General features: G+C 42.6%; 1 protein-coding gene across 9 annotated transcripts in view; it reads right to left on the bottom strand.

Moving 5' to 3' along the window:
* LOC140468004 (uncharacterized) overlaps positions 1 to 19,241 on the bottom strand; it is a 147,785-nt gene extending 128,544 nt beyond the window's left edge. For 6 of the 9 annotated variants that reach the window (XM_072564134.1, XM_072564139.1, XM_072564141.1 and 3 more), the window contains exons 1-2: positions 9,623 to 9,739; positions 1,125 to 2,414 (exon numbers count right to left, since the gene is read on the bottom strand). In XM_072564134.1, coding sequence (XP_072420235.1) covers positions 1,125 to 2,346 — 1,222 coding nt within the window. In that variant the 5' untranslated portion in view covers positions 2,347 to 2,414; positions 9,623 to 9,739. Of the gene's footprint in view, positions 1 to 1,124; positions 2,415 to 9,622; positions 9,740 to 17,909; positions 17,980 to 18,762 lie in introns of those variants that run through there. The other 3 variants (XM_072564136.1, XM_072564135.1, XM_072564142.1) reach the window with 3 other exon arrangements.
* Between the last annotated feature and the right edge of the window lie 475 nt (positions 19,242 to 19,716).

The raw sequence follows: 19,716 nt of genomic DNA, 5'->3' as shown, positions 1-19,716 counted from the left end.
GTCAAGTGACATGTTGTCTTCTCTGTGGGAATCATTTCGGATGATGTCCGATTGAATATGACTGCTGGTGAATGTAGCTCAAATCAATAACATTTGATTGGAAAGTGAGAAATCCTACAAAACAAAGACTGAGTGAGAAAGATTGAAAGGGAACACGTGTGCATAAGCTGAGGCATATCTTTGTTGTATCAGCTATTTAAAGTGAAACTATTTTAATTAACAGGCACAGGATATTTCATGTTTGGATTATGTGTTGGCTTGTAATACGTGAAGTACTAATAAAATCTTGTCCATCAGTTTTCTTTCCACTGGTTTTAGGGCCCAAAAGCACAATGAAGGAACTCTTTTTTTTAAAAAAGAAATTTCAATGGGGTTTGGAACACATTTTATTCCAATCTCTTGCTCTCCTGAAATATGCAAAAGGGAAAACAAAATAAAGGACCAATATGGGACAAAAAAAATACACTGTCATTCTGACGATCAGAACCAGTTCACAAAATCGCAAGGAAAGCCTCATACAATGTGCCTCTTACCTTCTATATAATCTTTTCCCCAGTCACGAACCATTCCAACTCCTTTCTATGGCTCAAGAGGACCAACAACTCTCACAAAATGAAACATCTGATCCGTACAACCGTAGCCTCCAAATGCTCAACAAGTTTGAATAGCTGAACTACAGACTAGACAAATCTTCACACTCATTGTCATGTCTATGATGAATTGGTCAAGTAGAGGGCTCTGGCTGTTTGCAGTGTGCAAGTTAAAAAGGAAAAGCATTCACAGGCAGAGCTCTCACTTCTGGTTATAATCCTGCCACGCCTGGTTTTGACATCAAGGGAGAACAGAATCTGGGTTGTGATGTTCCCTGCAGTCTAATGGATCTGCCAACACTCAATGAGCATAATGGTTGGGGAGGGTTACTTACACATTAGTGGGCAGCTGGTGGAGGTGGGGAGGAATGAGATGAGTAATCAGCAAACACATAAAAGAAGGAAGATATTTCAGACTGCAGCCATCAAGCATGTCCACTGTTGGCTGCACAATACGTCTTGACATGCCCGCTCTCGCACATGTGAAAATACATCGAGTAAAGTGAAATTCTGTAAGGCATCCAATTGACTTACCAGGAATACAATCCTTTCCTAAGCTTGTCAGAACCTGTTCCCTTTCATGAACGTCTTTTGTTGGCAGCATTTGGTCTCGAGGCACATTGACAGAAATCTCAGTCACGGCCACTCTCTTGCAACTGTCTTCATTCGTTAAAGGTAAGACCCTGAAAGGGTTTTCCACACTGCTTGGATGCTCAAGTGAGCCAATAATGAACTCTGTATCCGGCCATGACTGGACAGCATTGTGCACATTGCTGATAGCATTTTCACAGCTGACACTTGGTGTCGGATCATCTACAATTTTGCCACTGTCGAGGGAGTTTTGACTAAAGCATGCCATTTCCTCATCATCTCTTGTACAAGAAACCTCAAACTCATATGACATTGGATCTACTGAAGTGTTTAAATCTTCATCAGCCTCACAAGACACATCAAAGCTGTAGGAAACTGGATCCAGAGAGGTGTATTGCACTTCTTCCTCTCCACAAGTCACATCATACTCATAGGTCATCTGGTCTAAAGAAGAGTATTGGTTGCCATCTCGTTCACATGTTAAATCAAACCCATACAACATTCGGTCTACAGCAGTATTCTGAAGAGTATTCATAGTGTGGTTGTCATGCTCCTTTTGGGTATAAGGTGCTAACAACACCCTGCGTCCAACCTCTGATATGTTCAGATTTATCCCATCTAAAATATTGTCTGGCAGGCAAGCAGAAAAAGAGCTTGCGTGGTTATTCAATTGGTCCCTTGTGTTCTCACCGAAAGTCCTCAAGTTCTCAGTGAGGACAGAATGTGCAGGAACGGGCTCAAGCTTGGTGATGATTGGTCCTGCTTTGGAGTCAGTTACTTCAATGTGCCCAACATTGCCTTCTTGCTCCGATGAACTAACTGGTTTAGTACCAGAAGAGTCCTCAAATAGGTTTTCACGCTCCACCTCTGTCTTCGTGCTCAGAGGTGTCCTCATCAGATGGTCGGCACCCATCACACCCTCAAGGGATAAACTGAGGTGCTGCTCATGTGATGCCCTGCCTCTCATCTCCTCCAAGGTATTCACACAATGGACACCAAAACTGATGCTGTCATCACCACCTGAACTGTGTTGCGAAAGCCCAACATTGTCCATTTGATCTCCTGACAGATTTAGCACATCATCAGGGCTGCAAAATCCCTTGTTGACGTTGGTCTGCATTTCTTCATCCCATTCTATTAGTTCCTGATTGCTACTTTTCGCCATTGAACTTATGGAACGACAGTGCCCTCTTGCAAAGCCGTTTATACTTTATGATCAAAGCTCCTTTGTGGCTGGAACAGAAAACATTTAGACAGTCAGAACTTTCTACGGACCCTATGATCCTCTTGCTCAATCCCATCAGCCCACTTTTCAACAATCGCTTCCCCCCACTGTAATATCTCTCATCATCTTAACACATAAATACAGCAGGTTGCACCTTTATTAAGTCATGCATATTACAGCTTTACAGAATCATTCAGCATGGAAAATGCCCATTCAGCAGTGCTTTAGTCAGCCCTTTCTAATTGGTTCCAGTTCCCCTCCAAACTGGCTACAATCCCTCCTGCTCTTTACCCCACAAGTATTTTCTTTTGCAAGTACTTATGTATATATACACACACACACACACACACACACACACACACACACACACACACACACACACACACAATTCCCAATATTTTCCAGCAGTGCATTCTAAATTCGAACAGCTTGCTGAGTGCTTTTAAAACAAAATCCTCACTCCTCTACTTTTCCTGCCAACTACCTTAAATCTGGCTACCGACACTCTTACCAGTGGAAGCAATTTCCCCTCATTTAGTCTATTGAAACCTCAGCATTTATAAATCCTTTATTAAAATCTACCTTCAACTTTCTACGAATCCAGCTTCTCCATTCTCTTGACTCAAGTCCCTCATATCTGGTATTATTCTGATCGTGTACCACATTATTTCCCTTTTCTTCATGCACTTCTTCAAAGCTAGCACAGAATTGAAAGTACATTTGAAGTGCAGCAGAAACATATGACAGTTTAAGTCATCTGCACTGCTCTGCAAGTCAGAGGATATGTTGTTTTCAATAAGAATAGTAAGATAATAGACTATACATGAAGTACTACTCTGCTGCTTAGGTATGTCTTCAGAGTATGTGTTTTTTTTAAAATATAGGTTAATAGCTTGAAATGTTGACCTCCATCTCCTCCTCTCCAAAAGCTGCTACATGCTCTTCTGTACGCTTCCAACATTTTCTGTTAAGTTTAGATTACATATTTTCTTCAGTAGCTGGTGATAGACACTGGCTGAATTCCTCAAAGTTAATGATGAGGCAACTGAGAAAGGTCATGGGGAGTCTGCATGGAAGTCACAACTTCAGTTAGAGTATCATGTATACCTCTGCTATGCCTCACCTGAGATGAAGAGTTCACCAGAGAGAAGGTTCGAGCAAACAAATCCACACTGTAAAACTATGAATTGATGTTTAAACATGCAGTTCATAAAAGCATCCATCAAGCCTCAAGGACATTCAATAAAAAAAAAATCAGGGCACACAGAAAGAAACTTGCGCAACTCAATCTGTTCTTCTGAAGCATTAGAATGCAATAACCCCAAGAACCGGGTTTAAGGCACTTAACAGGTAAATGCCAATTTAAGATTGAGACGCGGAGGAATTTCTTCACTCAAAGAGTTGAGTATCTTTGGAATTCCTTGCCATGGAAAGCTGTGACTAGTTTGGATTGGAGTTATGATCGGCTTGTACTGGTTGAACCGAGGAGTCATACAGCACAGAAACTGACCCTATGTATACTAAGGCTGAAATAGACTGGTCGTGGAATCAAAGGCTATGGGAAAAGGGCAGGAAAGTGAGCGTGAGCTATGTCAGATCATCCATGATCCCATGAACTGGGTGAGCAGCCTCAAGGGGCCAAATGGCCTACTAATGTTCCTATTTCCAATGGTCTTAGGGTACTGTTATGCAAATAGTTTATGCTGAATGCTGGTAAACTGTTTTGACCAGGGATGTATTACAGCTGAGCCTGACATCAGCTTATTTTCCAGTAGAAGTCACTGGCTAGGGATCGGGAATAGGTAAGTGAAGCTGGTTATACCTCTTTACAAATTGCTCTCAAATGCCCTACCTGCCATCAGTTAAATCTGTCAAGTCAGCGAGCCAAAACCTTAACTCTGTTTCTCTCCACGAGCTAACTGACCCAAATACTCTCGGTTGCTGGAAAGTCTGAAATGAATGTTTTTAATCTCTTCCCTATTCCTTCTGAATGCACTGTTTAAACTTCAGACTCTGATCTAAAGGACAGAGTGGCTCACTGAATTGTCAGCAGGAAGCAGTCTGTACACGTGAATCAAGTATGTCCCAAAATAATTTTAGTGGGTTTTTTCCACTGACCCCACTCCAGTCCTGCTGAAGTCAGCCTTTCCAACTATTTTATTGCCTCCTCCTTGCTGACTGGTGCTGCTACGGAAGGACAATGAAATACTAAATGGAGAAACCAAGCATTTATTCAGTGTGGCACAGTTTAAGTCAAGAGTCAGCAGCCCAGTCTGGAGAGGCCATAATTAAAACCCAGCAAGAATAGGGGTGGGAGACTCCTCCCCAAAAAAAAAAGAACTTGCATTTATTTAGGAACTTCTACTTCAGAAAATAAACAGCAATGTAATAATGGGTGGTTAATCTGTTTTTATTTGATATTGCTTGAGGGGTGAATATTGTCCAGGACAGCCGGAGAACTCACTTGATCCTCTATGCCATTTAAACAAACAGGTGGAACTTGTGTTTAACCATTTCGTCAGACAACACCATCAACAATGCTGCATTCCTTTGGTACTGCACACAGGATGTGGGCTTCTCCGGTAGGGATGGGCAACATGTGCTGGCCCAAATTGCCCAGAGGGCAATTAAGAATCAATCACATTGCTGTGGGTCTGGAGTCACATGTAGGCCAGACCAGGTAAGGATGGCAGTTTCCTTCCCTAAAGGACATTGGGGAACCAGATGGACTTTTTTCAACAAGTGACAATGGATTCATGGTCATCATTAGACCCTTAATTCCAGATTCTTTATTGAATTCAAATTCCACCACCTGCCCTGGCAGGATTTAAACCCAGATCCCCTGAACATTAGTGATAATGCTACTAGGCCATTGTCTCCCCAAATAAGTTCCCAAAAAACCAAAGTGACATACTGACACACTTAAGCAAGTTATTAAGGAACTTCCAGCCTTCATAATGTAATTGCAATGAAATTATTTTTATTTCTCAAGGAAATCAGGTTTCCTGAAACATCATGGTGAAGGAAACTCTCAAAGTACAAATATTCTAAACCAAACCTCCAGATAGTGCAGGTTGTCATGGGGTTTGATCATTGCAAGATTAAAGGTCATGGATTCAAATTCACCAAGATACCAGTGAAAGGAATTTTCTGACTGTCCTTAGCAACCAGCAGACATGATACAGAGTAGCTCTTGTCCACCCAAACTATCCCGAAGAATAGAATGCATATGTAGGAATGTCGAGGTTTGTACTGTTGGCTCCTGCCCTTTCCACATGCTTAGATATATAGTGCCATTCTAATGCCATCTGACTGCTCAGTGTGGAGCACTCACATCTAACCCAGGAGGTGGTGTGTTCGAGTCCTTTTCAGAAACTGCAGCAAATCATCTAGCCTAATGCTCACAGTATAATGTTAGCCTCAGTATGGCCCAACCAGAGTTGCAGTCAGTTGCATGAGATGTTAGGCCAAGGACTATTTTGAGGGAAAGTTCATAGTTCCTTGAATGTGAAGTTGCAGGTAGATAGGATAGTGAAGGCGGCATTGGGAATGCTTGCCTTTACAGGTCAGTGCATTGAGTAGAGGAGTTAGGTCATTTTGCAGCTGTACAGGACATTGGTTTGGTCACTTTTGGAGTATGTGTGTGCAATTCAGGTCTCCCTCCAATAGGAAGGATGTTATAAAACTTGAAAGGGTTCAGAAAAGATTTACAAGAACATTGCTTAGGTTGGAGGGTTTCTCCTACAGGGAGAGACTGAATAGGCTGGAGCTATTTTCCCTGGAGCGGAGGCTAAAGAGAAACCTAATAGGGGTTCATAAAATTATAAGGGGCACGGATAGGGTAAATATACAAGGTCTTTTCCCTGGGTGGGGGAGTCAAAACCTAGAGGGCGTAGATTTAAGGCGAGTGAGGGAAAGATAATAAAAGGAACCGAAGGGGGCAGCTTTTTCACAGAGGGTGGTGTGTGTATGGAATGAGCTGCCTGAAGATGTGGTGGAGGTGGTATGATTACAACATTTAAAAGACACCTGGATATGTATATAAACTGGAAGGGCCAATTTGGCAAATGGGACTATATTTATATAGGATATCTAGTCTGCATGGATGAGTTGGACCGAAGGGTCTGTTTCTCTGCTGTACATCTCTAACTGACAAAGCAGGACAGCTTACTCCACTGTTTTGGCCAAAATCTACGCAATAACAAGTGATGGTCATAACATTGCTAAATGTGGAAGTTTACCATTCCCAAACTAGATAACATCTCCTCTACACTGAAACAGAAACCACACTTCTGAAGCATTCCGTTGGCTGAGGGATCAGGAAAGGCAAGTAAGACTGTGGTGTAGTGATAATGCTATTAGAGACTAGTAATCCAGAACCCAGGTTAGGTGGTGCGGGGAGTCAAAACCCCACGGCAGATGATGGAGCTCAAATTCAGTTAACAGTTCTGAAACAGATTGGTTCAAAAGCTCATCTGGTTCACTATTGACCCACAGGGAAGGAAATCTGCTGTCCAAGGTCCTGCAGGCAAAAAAGTGAGTCTGGTGGACAGTAGGGAAGAGAAAAACAGAGGATGGAAGCAGGCTGGTGTAGTGTTGATGACACTAGATTTATAATCCAGCGACGTGGGTTAATGTTATGGCGACAGAGGTTCAATTCCTAACATAACAGCTGGTGGAATTTATTTTCAAGTAAATAAACCTCGAATTGAAAGCTATTATCAATGGTCACTGAATACTCATCTGGTTCACTAATGTGCTTTAGAAAAGACATATCCACTGTCCTTACTAGGTCTGACCAATATGTGACTCCAGACCCACAGCAATGTGGTTAATTCATTAACTGTCCTCTGAAATGGCCAAACAAACCACTCGATTAAAGGACAATTAGGGATGAGCAACAACTTTTAGTCTTGCCAGCAACACTATTTCCCAATAAAGAATGAATTTTTTTAAAAAAGCACATTTTTCTTTGCAAGCTCGAAAGGAAGGATTGTCATGGATTTTGTCTGATGTACCAGAAAAAAAAAGAAAGAGCTAGCCAAAAGTAGAAATGCAAAACCCTTACTATAGTTTCCTAAGTTAATTAGCACTTCCCTGCCTTCAGCTCCACTGGAACCAACCCACAAAGGAACACCATGCATCATTAAACCCGACATTTTTACGCCTTTGTCTAATTAACCTTTAACACTTACTGTAAATAGTGCACAGTATGAAAACCTGTGGGATATGATTTACATGCCAAATGATGAACTGACCATAACTCATTCCTGACTTAAGTCACCTTCTGTATAAATCATGGCCAATGGGTTCTTCCAATGTTCTCTTCATTTCTACTGACACACTTGCTCAAATCTAAGCCAATTAACAATTACACATCACTCAGCACAGAGTAGGAAAAGAGATGAATTCATCTTCAGAGGCCAGTTCCTCACTGACAATAGCATTCTCTAAAAATTCAAGCAGGACATGAAGACCATTTGCCTGGAAAGTAAAGGAGACCCAAGAAAGGATTGATGCCATGATCCCTTTACAGGGAGGTATCTGTGCCTAATGCCGTACTGACATATCAATGAAAAAGTGCAGGGAGCAGAATGGTCCCTGAATCCATGTGGACCAATTGTGAAGAAACATTTCTAAAGAGGTAGTGGACCTTTGGTTCTGTAACTCAACAGAAAGTTTCCGATAATGATACCAGAATTAAGAGAGTATATCCATCAGGAAAAGGTGGGGTTTCTTGCTTTAGGAAAATGACCAAAAGCTGATCCAACAGCGGATATAGAATGGACATAGAGAAAATACTTCCCAAATTAAAAGGTCATCAGTAAATTTAATAAACATTTCAAGAGAAACTTTCTTCAGAAATTGATTAGTATGTGAAAATTGCTATCACATAGCCCAGTTGAGATGCTGATCATAAATTCATTAAAGGAGAAGTTGGTAAATATACGAGAAAGTAATAGAAGGTAATGTTGATAGAGTTGGCTGAAACAAGGTGGGATCAAGTAGAGAGCAAAAACACTGACATAGACTGGGTGGGCTGAATTGTCCATCTCTTACATAAATGTTATGACAGTCCAGGACTGAATCTGACCTTACTAATATACACCATCAGCACAACTGCACTTTCTTTAAGTGAACACCGTCTGCTGCTATCATTTAAGTTGGGGGCAAGCACCCATCATGGTCAGAGATCAAGGACAAAGCCAACAACAACGCAAGTTAACCACACCCCTCCCATAGAGCATCTTAACTGCACATTTTCTCGAAAAAGAAAGTAAAATTGCAGTGTGGCTTGCAGTTTGGAGTTTACACTCAAATATGTACTTGTAAAATCCTGATGTACCCTTTAGTCTATTGTGTCTTACACTCCAATAAATACGGTAATGTTTGGGATGGCCTGATTTTCATCCTGTGGTCCTGAGCTCTAATTTTATCCACACTGAATGACTATTGATTTTCTTTAGGAAACAGGAATAAAGTGAGCAGCCAACGTAGTTTCCAAATTAGGAGGAATATCTCCCTGATTGGTATGAGAACCACTGAGTCCCAATGTCAATTTAATCTCACCACTCAATGCCTCCGAGCCTGTCAACATAGTTAAGTAAAGTGGATTGATGCATTTTCACCACACTCCTGCTTGCTACATACATCCATTGAATTTTATTACGAGCCGATTAATGTTCATGAGCTTCGCTTGTGGTTTCCAAGCTGTGATCCCTTTGTATACAGTGAGTTTGAATGTTTGTGGCATATCTGTTCAAGCTTGGAATTACTTTGGGACAATTTTGTTAGAGAAAAGGTGATGACTCAAGGAATAATCAAGAGTTGAATAATCTCACAGCCAAAATGTTAGGCTGAAGTCCAAAATTACAGCATTTCTAATATAATCATTTTCATACAGCTCACTGTAAAAAAAGTGAATAGTTACTCAGAAGTTTGGAACTTGCCTTTGCTGAAATGAGAGAAACTCATCCACAGCTTTTGCACTCATTGGGACAAATGAAAGAGTGCCAAATTACAAATAATCTCAATAATTTCCATTAAATTACATTGAAAGTGCAAATTGTGACTGTTTGAAATTCTTGTTTGTCCTGACAAATATTAGCAAAAAGCCCTCGTGATAGGTTTACATTTTCAACGATACAATATAAATGATTCTTGGGCTAATGGTCCTACTTTCAGCAAACAATGGAAAAGAAAAAGGAAATCTGACCTGTTGCTTTGATGTTTATGAGAGGCAAGGTTTTATCAGAGATGTTGATCATGGCCAGCAGGCTATCAACAGGTATGTCCATCCATTGCAGTCATCATTACTGCTGAAGAATGGCATCTGCAACAACACCATGCAGAAATGCAACAAACTGAAATGCTGTTTATCCAGAATACAGAAATACTGCAGTTCTAGAATACTGAACACAGTATGGTTAAAGGCCAATCATCCCAAATCTGTCCTTATCGGTCTTTGCCCTCCACACCAGTAATTGCTTCCAATCACATGCACCCACCATCTTCCCATACTCATCTAACATCTATCCCATTAATCAACCTATAATCTTGAACATTAATATCACTTCTGTCTCAAACACCAACTCAAAGTCAATTCTGCAGCTTTAAAGCCCTCACATAAAAAAAAGGTATCTCCTGCCTTCTGTTCCAAGTCCCCTACATTTAAAATGGTGGAAGCAAGTTCTCAACTACTCACCTATTAAACATCATATCTTCCCTAACCCCATTTTTTAAATCACTTTAATCATAAACTGGGCTGTCATTCTTAATATAAAAAAAAAGTTATTTATACTTAATTCTCTATACCAGACTTTGAGCCAGAAGGGGATAGGTGAGGTTAGCTCAGGTATATAACGTGCAACTTAAAACAACAACAACAGGAGAGCTTTAATTCTCAGTTCTGGCTGAGATAGACCTGGAACCCATCTCTTTACCCTGTTTGAGAGTGGAAGGCAATGGCAAGCCACCACTGAGATCATGTTGAGGACATTGGTGAGGCCTCTTCTGGAGCATTGTATCCTGTTCTGGTTGCACTGTTATAGGAAGGATATTATTAAGTGAGAGAGGGTTCAGACGAGATTTACCAGGATGTTTCTGGGTATGGAACGTTTGAGTTATATTAAAAAAAGGCTGGATAGGCAGGGACTGTTTTCACTAGAGCACAGGATTTTGAGAGGTGACCTTAGTGAGGTTTATAAAATTGTGAGGGGTATAGATATAGGGTGTAGGTTTGCTCACTGAGCTGTAGGTTTGATATCCAGACATTTCATTACCTGGCTAGGTAACATCATCAGTGGCGACCTCCAAGTGAAGTGAAGTTGTTGTCTCCTGCTTTCTATTTATATCTTTCTCCTGGATGGGGTTCCTGGGGTTTGTGGTGATGTCATTTCCTGTTCGTTTTCTGAGGGGTTAATAGATGGCATCTAGATCTCTGTGTTTGTTTATGGCATTGTGGTCGGAGTGCCAGGCCTCTAGGGATTCTCTGGCATGTCTTTGCTTAGCCTGTCCCAGCACAGATGTGTTGCCCCAGTCGAAATGGTGTTTTTTTTCATCCGTGTGTAGGGCTACGAGGGAGAGAGGGTCGTGTCTTTTTGTGGCTAGCTGGTGTTCGTGTATCCTGGTGGCTAACTTTCTTCCTGTTTGTCCTACGTAGTGTTTGTGGCAGTCCTTGCATGGAATTTTGTAGATGACGTTTATTTTATCCATGGGTATAGATATGATTAATGGCAGGTGTCTAGGATGGGGATTTCAAGACCGGGGGGCATATTTTTATGGCGACAGGAGAGAAATTAAAAAAAAAGAGGGGCAATTTTTTTTTCAAAAAAGAAAAGTAATTCATGTGGAGAATGAATTTCCTGAGGCATGGTTACAACATTTAAAAGACATTTGGATAAGTACATGAAAAGACAAGGTTTAGAAGGATATGGGCCAGGAGCAAGCAGGTGGGACTAATTTAGTTTGGGATTATATTTGGTATGGACTGGTTGGACAGAAGGGTCTGTTTCTGAGCTCTATAAAACAGTTCAAGGTGAAGCATCAGCAGACAACGAGCCTGCCTTCATGTGGACGACTCATGAAATGCACGGCACTTCTGAACTTCTTCCCTGAAACCTTAACTTCCTTCCTATTCTATGGTATCCAATAGTGCACACAGTAACTGAGGCTTTATGTTTTATTTCCCTTATGCTGGGTTCTGCTTCATAGCAATAGATCACGACTCACTCGAACTATGTTACAGTATTACATGCTTATCGAATGAGACCACCTATTTCCAACCCCTGAATGTCACTCAACTCTGCAGCTGTCTCGGCTTATCGACTGCCAAATCCTTCAACCATGACTTTGTTGACTTCAGTCTAGTCCCAGGCACTTTTGCTGGCCCTGCCATGTTCTACTCCCTGCAAGTTGGAATTCCTCCAAAAGTCTAAGTCATACCCAAGTCTCATTCACCCATCAGCCCTATGCTCCCTGACCTATACTACCTTCCGGTTCAGCCATGCCTGTAAAATTCTCACACTTGCTTAAAAAGTGCCCCTCTCTGTCTCTTGCAACCTCCTCCACTTAACCCTACCTCTCTGAGAGATCTGTGCTTTTCTGATTTGACCTCGAGCATCCCCAATTTCAGACATTCTGCTATTAGGGGCTGCACAGTTAGCTTCCAAGGCCACAAGCTTCAGTAGCACCATGTAAACTTATCCATCCCATTGACTTTTTCTGTAAATATATGCTGCTTTTACCAAATGTGACTCTAACTGCCTTAATATCTTCAGAAGTACACAAATTCTGAGGAGCCTTGACAAAGTGCCAACGGTGGGAGAGTACAGACACAACGGCCACTGTTTCAAAGTTTCTATACCTGCCTGAGCAATCCTTTGAGACTGAGAATGACTTTCTTTCACTCTAGAGTTGTGGATCCTGAGGTCACTCAACAATACAATGCTGGTTATGCACACCCTGCCACAGGGTGGGAGCAGTGGCATATGAAGAGGAATGTGGGTGAGATCCTCAGTTTAATTTCATTTGCAGGGATAGAAATATGTTTGTCTGAAATCTTTTAATATGGGATGGCCATTGCACATCAATGACCACCAGTCCTGGCAGAGCAAGATCTTCATCCAAGGGCAGGTTTTAGCCTCCACTGCATGGAGGTGGTCGAACACACAGTCTTTCAAAATAAGGGGTCACCCAATTAACATAGAGGGGAGGTGAACACTTTTCTTATGTGGAAGCAGAGCCCTTGGAATTTTTTTGTGGCAGAAGTAGACAGATTTTTCATAAATGAAGAAAAGGGTGAATGGAGGTAGGCAGAAATGTAGAGTAATCAGATCAACCATGATCTTGTTGAATGACAGAGCAGGCTGGAGGGGCCAAGTGGCCTATTTCAGTTCCTAAATTTGTATGTTTGTATGTTTTTCACAGTCAAATCTTGATAATGCGAATGCGAAGCTCCTTTGAACGTTTTAACGTTATCATTTTATGTTAAGGACAGTATCTTTGCAACAATCTGTATTTAGACAGGTCCCTCCATTGACAACACTATATAATGCACCATGAGGAATAATGTTCTAAGGGAGTGAGATAGACAGACACATTTAAAGATGAACCTGTCATATTTCTGACATACAACAGTAACAAAATATATCCACTGATTCAAATGTGAGAATGTCTACAACCAATCACTGACCTCAGCAATCAGACTGAAGAGAGAGGACCGACAGGAATTTCTTCATTCTGCCCTGTAATCTAAAATTTGCAGCAACCAACCAATCTGCTCACCAAAGAGCGATTAAACTAAGTGACCTCCAATGATGAACAGTGACTAGGCTCCTGGGGTTTTAAAGGACATTCTCACTTCAGTAGTAGAATTTATTGCACATTATATGATACAACAATTCTACACTTAAAGAACAGTACTCAGGGACAGGAATGGTTGCGGGATGTTCCAGGGTTTACAGCATTTAAAAAGAAAAGGGGGGGGTGGGTGGGGAGGAGAAATAGAAGTTGGGGGGGGGGGGGGGGGGTGTAGCACTACTAATCAGAGAGGGTATCACAGCTACAGAAGCTTCCATTGTCGAGGAAGATCTGCCTACCAAGTCAGTATGGGTGGAAATTAGGAACAGCAAGGGAGCAGTCACCTCGTTAGGGGTTTACTACAGGCATAGGTCGGAAGATTTTGGAAAAGTGTGGATGTAGTAGGGTTGTTGTAATGGGTGACTTTAACTTTCCCAATTTTGATTGGAACCTCCTTCGAGCAGAAGATTTGAATGAAGCTGTTTTTGTAAGGTGTGTTCAGGAGGGCTTCCTAACTCAGTACGTTGACAGGCCGACGAGGGGAGAGGCCATTCTAGACTTGGTGCTCGGAACGAGCCGGGGCAGGTGTCAGATCTTGTGGTGGGAGAGCATTTTGGTGATAGTGACCACAACTGCCTCACATTCTACATAGCTATGGAGGAGAGGATTAGGCAAAATGGGAGGATATTTAATTGGGGAAGAGGAAACTATGATGCGATTAGACATAAGTTAGGAAGCATGGACTGGGAGCAATTGTTCCACGGTAGAGGCACAATAGACATGTGGAGACTGTTTAAGGAACAGTTGTTGCGAATGATGAATAAATATGTCCCTCTGAGACAGGCAAGGGGTAAGATAAAGGAATTTTGGATGACGAGAGCGGTGGAGCGTCTCGTCAAAAGGAAGAAGGTAGCTTACATAAGGTGGAGGAAGCTAGGGTCAAGCTCAGCTCTAGAGGATTACAGGCGGGCGAGGAAGTAGCTCAAGAATGGTCAGAGCCAGGAGAGGGCACGAGAAAGGCTTGGCAGAACCGATTAGGGAGAACACAAAGGCATTTTACACGTATGTGAGGAATAAGAGAATGGTCAAAGAAAGAGTAGGGCCGATCAGGACTAGCATAGGGAACTTGTGTGTGGAGTCTGAGGAGGTAGGGAAGCCCTAAATGAGTTTTTTGTTTATGTCTTTATGAAAGAAATGAACTTTGTAGTGAATGAAACCTTTGAAGAGCAGGTGTGCATGCTGGAATGGATAGAGATAGAGGAAGCTGATGTGCTGAAAATTTTGTCAAACATTAAGATTGACAAGTCACCAGGCCCGGACCAGATTTGTCCTCGGCTGCTTTGGGAATTGAGAAATGCGATTGCTTCGCCACTTGCGAAGAACTTTGCATCCTCGCTCTCCACTGGAGTCGTACCTGAGGACTGGAGAGAGGCAAATGTAATTCCTCTCTTCAGGAAAGGAAATAGGGAAATCCCTGGCAATTACAGACCAGCAAGTCTCATGTCAGTTGTCTGCAAGGTGTTAGAAAGGGTTTTGAGGGATAGGATTTATGACCATCTGGAAGAGCATGGCTTGATTAAATGCAGTCAACACGGCTTTGTGAGGGGCAGGTCATGCCTCACAAACCTTATCGAGTTCTTTGAGGATGTGAGTAGAAAAGTTGATGAGGGTCGAGCTGTGGATGTGGTGTATATGGACTTTAACAAGGCATTTGATAAGGTTCCCCATGGTAGGCTTATTTAGAAGGTCAGGAGGAATGGGATACAGGGGAACTTAGCTGTCTGGATACAGAATTGGCTGGCCAACAGAAGACAGCGAGTGGTAGAAGAAGGAAAATATTCTGCCTGGAAGTCTGTGGTGAGTGGTGTTCCACAGGGCTCAGACTTGGGCCTCTATTGTTTGTAATTTTTATTAATGACTTGGATGAGGGGATTAAAGGATGGGTCAGCAAGTTTGCAGACGACACAAAGGTTGGAGGTGTGGTTGACAGTATAGAGGACTGGTGTGAGGTGCAGCGGGACATTGACAGGATGCAGAGATGGGCTGAGAGGTGGCAGATGGAGTTCAACCTGGATAAATGCGAGGTGGTGCATTTTGGAAGGTCGAATTTGAAAACTGAGTAAAGGATTAAGGATAGGATTCTTGGCAGTGTGGAGGAACAGAGGGATCTTGGTGTGGAGGTACATAGATCCCTTAAAATGGCCTCCCAAGTGGACAGGGTTGTTAAGAAAGCATATGGTGTTTTGGCTTTCACTAATGGGGGATTGAGTTTAAGAGTCGTGAGATCTTGTTGCAGCTCTATAAAACTTTGGTTAGACCGCACTTGGAATACTGCGTCCAGTTCTGGTCACCCTATTATAGGAAAGATGTAGATGCTTTGGAGAGGGTTCAGAGGAGGTTTACCAGGATGCTGCCTGGACTGGAGGGCTTATCTTATAAAGAGAGGTTGACTGAGCTCGGACTTTTTTCATTGGAGAAAAGGAGGAAAGGGGACCTAATTGAGGTATACAAGATAATGAGAGGCATAGAGAGAGTCGATAGCCAGAGACTATTTCCCAGGGTAGACATGGCTAACACGAGGGGTCATAGTTTTAAGCTGGTTGCAGGAAAGTATAGAGGGGATGTCAGAGGTGGGTTCTTTACAGAGAGTTGAGAGAGCATGGAATGCATTGCCAGCAGCAGTTGTGGAAGCAAGGTCATTGGGGACATTTAAGAGACTGCTGGACTTGCATATGGTCACAGACATTTGAGGCTGCATACATGAGGATCAATGGTCGGCCCAACATCGTGGGCTGAAGGGCCTGTTCTGTGCTGTACTGTTCTATGTACTCCCCACAAGCAGTGCCAAGAAAAATATGCTGTGCAAAAAATGGATTCTCATTTCAAGGTATTACACACTAGGTGTTGTAATTTGGTACAGATGTAAAGCAATCTTGTTTGTAAAAGGCCAAAAATCATCACTGACTTGGGATCCAAAACTTAGTTATTTTCCAACTAAAAACCTTCCTTAAATCTAAACAAACCAAACTCTGGGTTAAAAATCACAACACCAGGTTATAGTCAAATAGGTTTAATTGGAAGCACACTAGCTTTCGGAGCGCCGCTGAACCACCTGATGAGGGAGCGGAGGTCCGAAAGCCCGTGTGCTTCCAATTAAACCTGTTGGACTATAACCTGGTGTTGTGTGATTTTTAACTTTGTACACCCCAGTCCAACACCAGCATCACCAAATCAAACTCTTCAACCTCTTCAATTGTGACTGTTTTCAGCTTTAAGAATATTTAATGTATCGGTAGTCAGAAATCAACTGAGCCAACAAATAATACATCATACTCTGGTTGATTAGGGAGACACGTTGCCAAAGCTGATTCTCTGGCACTCATCAGGATGAAAAACAAGAATGCCAAATTTCCAATTATCACAATGTTTCACATTAGAGGAGAAAAGAGTGCTGATTATTTGGCAAGTCCCCTCTGATTGACCAAGATATCACTTGACAAAAACAACAGAAACTGTAGGATCTCTAAACTACCAAGAAACTCAAAAGAAAGGGCAAGCTTAAAAATTTCCCTACATTTGCACAGAATGGGTGCCTGAGAATGAATGTATGTTACTTCTGGCAAGCAAAAGAGACCTTGGGGTGTAGGTTCATAGTCCCTTGAGAGTGGAGTCGCAGGTAGATAGGGTACTGAAGGTGGCATTTGGCACGCTTGCCTTTATTGGTCAGTGCAATGAATATAGGAGTTGGGAGGTCATATTGCAGCTGTACAGGGCATTGGTTAGGCCATTTTTGGAATACTGTGTTCAATTCCAATCTCCCAACTAGAGGATCCTCGATTATCTGAAGGACACAGGAGGGGAGTATTTCGTTCAGTTAATCAAAGTCTGGATAATTGAATGCTGGTGAACATAGTCTGGCCAAGCAACAGGACTTTGCAATCTTGCTAGATAATCCGATATTTGGATAATCAAGGTTCCTCTGTATAGGAAAGATGTTGTGAAACTTGAAAGGGTTCAAAAAAGATTTACAAGGATGTTGCCAAGTTGAAGAGTTTTAACTATTGAGAGGGGCTGAATAGGCTGGGGATGTATTCCCTGGAGAACCAGAGACTGAAGGGTGACCTTAGAGGTTTATAAAATCATGAAGGGCATGGATAGGGTGAATAGTCAATGTCTTTTCCACAGGGTAGGGGAGTCCAAAACTTGGGGGCATAGTTTTAAGATGAGAGGGAAAAGATTTAAAAGGGACCTAAGGTGCAACATTTTCATGCAGAGGGTGATGTGTAAATGGAATGAGCTGCCAGAGGTGGTGATGGATGCTGGTACAACATTTAAAGGCCTCTGGAAGGATTCATGAATAGGGAAAGGTTGAGAGAGATATGGACCAAACGCTTACAAATGGGACTCGATTAACTTAGGACTGAAGTTGGACTGAAGGGTCAGTTTCTGTGCTGAATGACTCTTTGACCATGTGTAAATGTGCCACATTACAGGTTTGACTGATTTTCTGAACCTAGTTTAAGCACACTCAGAATGGTTCAGCAAGTGTTACCCAGTCAGAGAGTCAGATCTAACAGCAGGCACGCTGTCTTAGGGTTTTGCAAGTGCATGCTATGTTGTACTGGAAGAACATGCTGTTTGATTCAATCACTTGTACGCACAACTTATATACACTGAAATTCATGCACTTTCTATCACTGTACCTGACAGAACAGCCCGGTCTTTGTGCAGCAGTACATCATCCAACTTGTCACGAGCACCACCATGGGAGATCTGCCAGTAAAATATAACAGAAATGTCACTGGATTAGACAATATGCTGAAATATCACTTTTCCGGATAATACTTTGAAAACACCATTCTTCTGTGTATCTTATTTAAAACATTCCTGTAGCTGAAATGTATGAAGCGCTGTCCAGTACAACACACCCAAACTCATCCTCACCAAGGGCTAACACTTTCCAACATAGTGATTAACATGGGAGTAATGCCCCAATCCCAGGGCTATCAAGACCAACTGTATTCCTCCAACCACTGCCTTAAATACTACTCAATGACCCAATATTGAGTTGGAATGAAAATTACACTATCCTATTCCTAATCAAATAATATTATTTTATGTATCATATCTCCCTGTCTCATTTATATATTACAAATGATCGATTGCTCAACAGCTACCAAATGACAACATAGCTGGAAACTAACAATTCGCTTATTGTCCAGGTGACTTCACCTGGGATTGTTTTTGGGGGAGAAAAAACAAAAAGCACACCTTCGTGGTATTAATTAGTAGCTTAATTATTTCAACTACCGTGTGACTGATCACATGCAAATAGTAAGACGCTTGCAACTTCAGGGTTTTTGCAAGGAGGGGAAGCGAGATAGACAATGCAACGATAAGTAAACCTGTCTATACATCACAGCCCATTCACTCGTTTTGCTTCCAGTCAAGAGCTCGACTGCGAATCACACCGTCTCCTTCCCTCCCCTCCCCCTTTGCACAACCACAGATCACAATAGGCACCGTGCCCTTGGAAAGCACAATAACACCACTCACGGGTTGGGTGGGGAGCCTTCTCCTTGTAGGACCACTTTTGCAGCTGTCTTGTGTGCCAAGCTTGCACCCTGTGCAGCAACTACAATAAGCAAGCCCTATCAATTCTTAGTATTAATTTCAATGCAACTGAAAGTTAACCCACAGCCAAGAAATGCAAGTGCTGTGTCACTGTGAAATGCAAAAAAAAACACTTCAATGCACTTTTGCATTCAAGACAATCACCATCCCACTTTTGTTTTTTTTTGCAAAAAGGGGATGAGCTACATACAGGGCTTTGGATGAAGATTGGATTTTTTTTTTTGGTTTTGCACCTGATGTCCCTCAGGCAGCACTCTCTCCCTCTCTCCTTGCTGGGGTGCCTGTACTCAGTGCTTGCTACCTGGAAATGCAGCCCCCCTGCTGCAATCCTGCTCAGTCCATTGCAATCCCAGCCAAGTGGCATCCATTACTGCCTGGGAATGCCAGGCTCAGCCCCAACGCGCCGAGCGGACATCCCGCCCGCTGCCTCCTCCCATTGGCCCAGAGCGCTGCCTGTCAGGGATGGAAGCCCGCCTCCCCGCCTCGCCCATTGGCCAGAGGACCCCACCCCCAAAGCCCCGCTGTCACTCGGCTGGCGCTGTGTTTCCGCTGGGTCTTAGTGGAGCCAGCTCCTTTCAACTTGCTGCCTCTCCCACCTCCTGCAAACAACTGATAGCGAGGAAAGACGAGGGCTCCCTTAGTCGAACAGCCCGTTTTGGGGTACTGATACACGACCAGCATAGTTTGCACAGGTTTAAGGCCAAATATTTAAGCCACCCTAATTCCCCCAACCCCCATTCTTCATGTCAGGTGGCTGTTTGGTCAATGGGAGATACACTGTGCGCCACCAAACACTTCATTCGTCTCCCCACCACGTCCACCGACCTACCTTCCAAAGTGCCTCCACTGCCTTTCAGGACCGCCATTCCTTATGTT

This window comes from Chiloscyllium punctatum, chromosome 46 (assembly GCF_047496795.1).
Source record: "Chiloscyllium punctatum isolate Juve2018m chromosome 46, sChiPun1.3, whole genome shotgun sequence".
Lineage (NCBI taxonomy): Eukaryota > Metazoa > Chordata > Chondrichthyes > Orectolobiformes > Hemiscylliidae > Chiloscyllium > Chiloscyllium punctatum.
The sequence above is the reverse complement of the archived record's forward strand: the minus strand, read 5'-3'. Positions and strand labels throughout refer to the sequence as shown.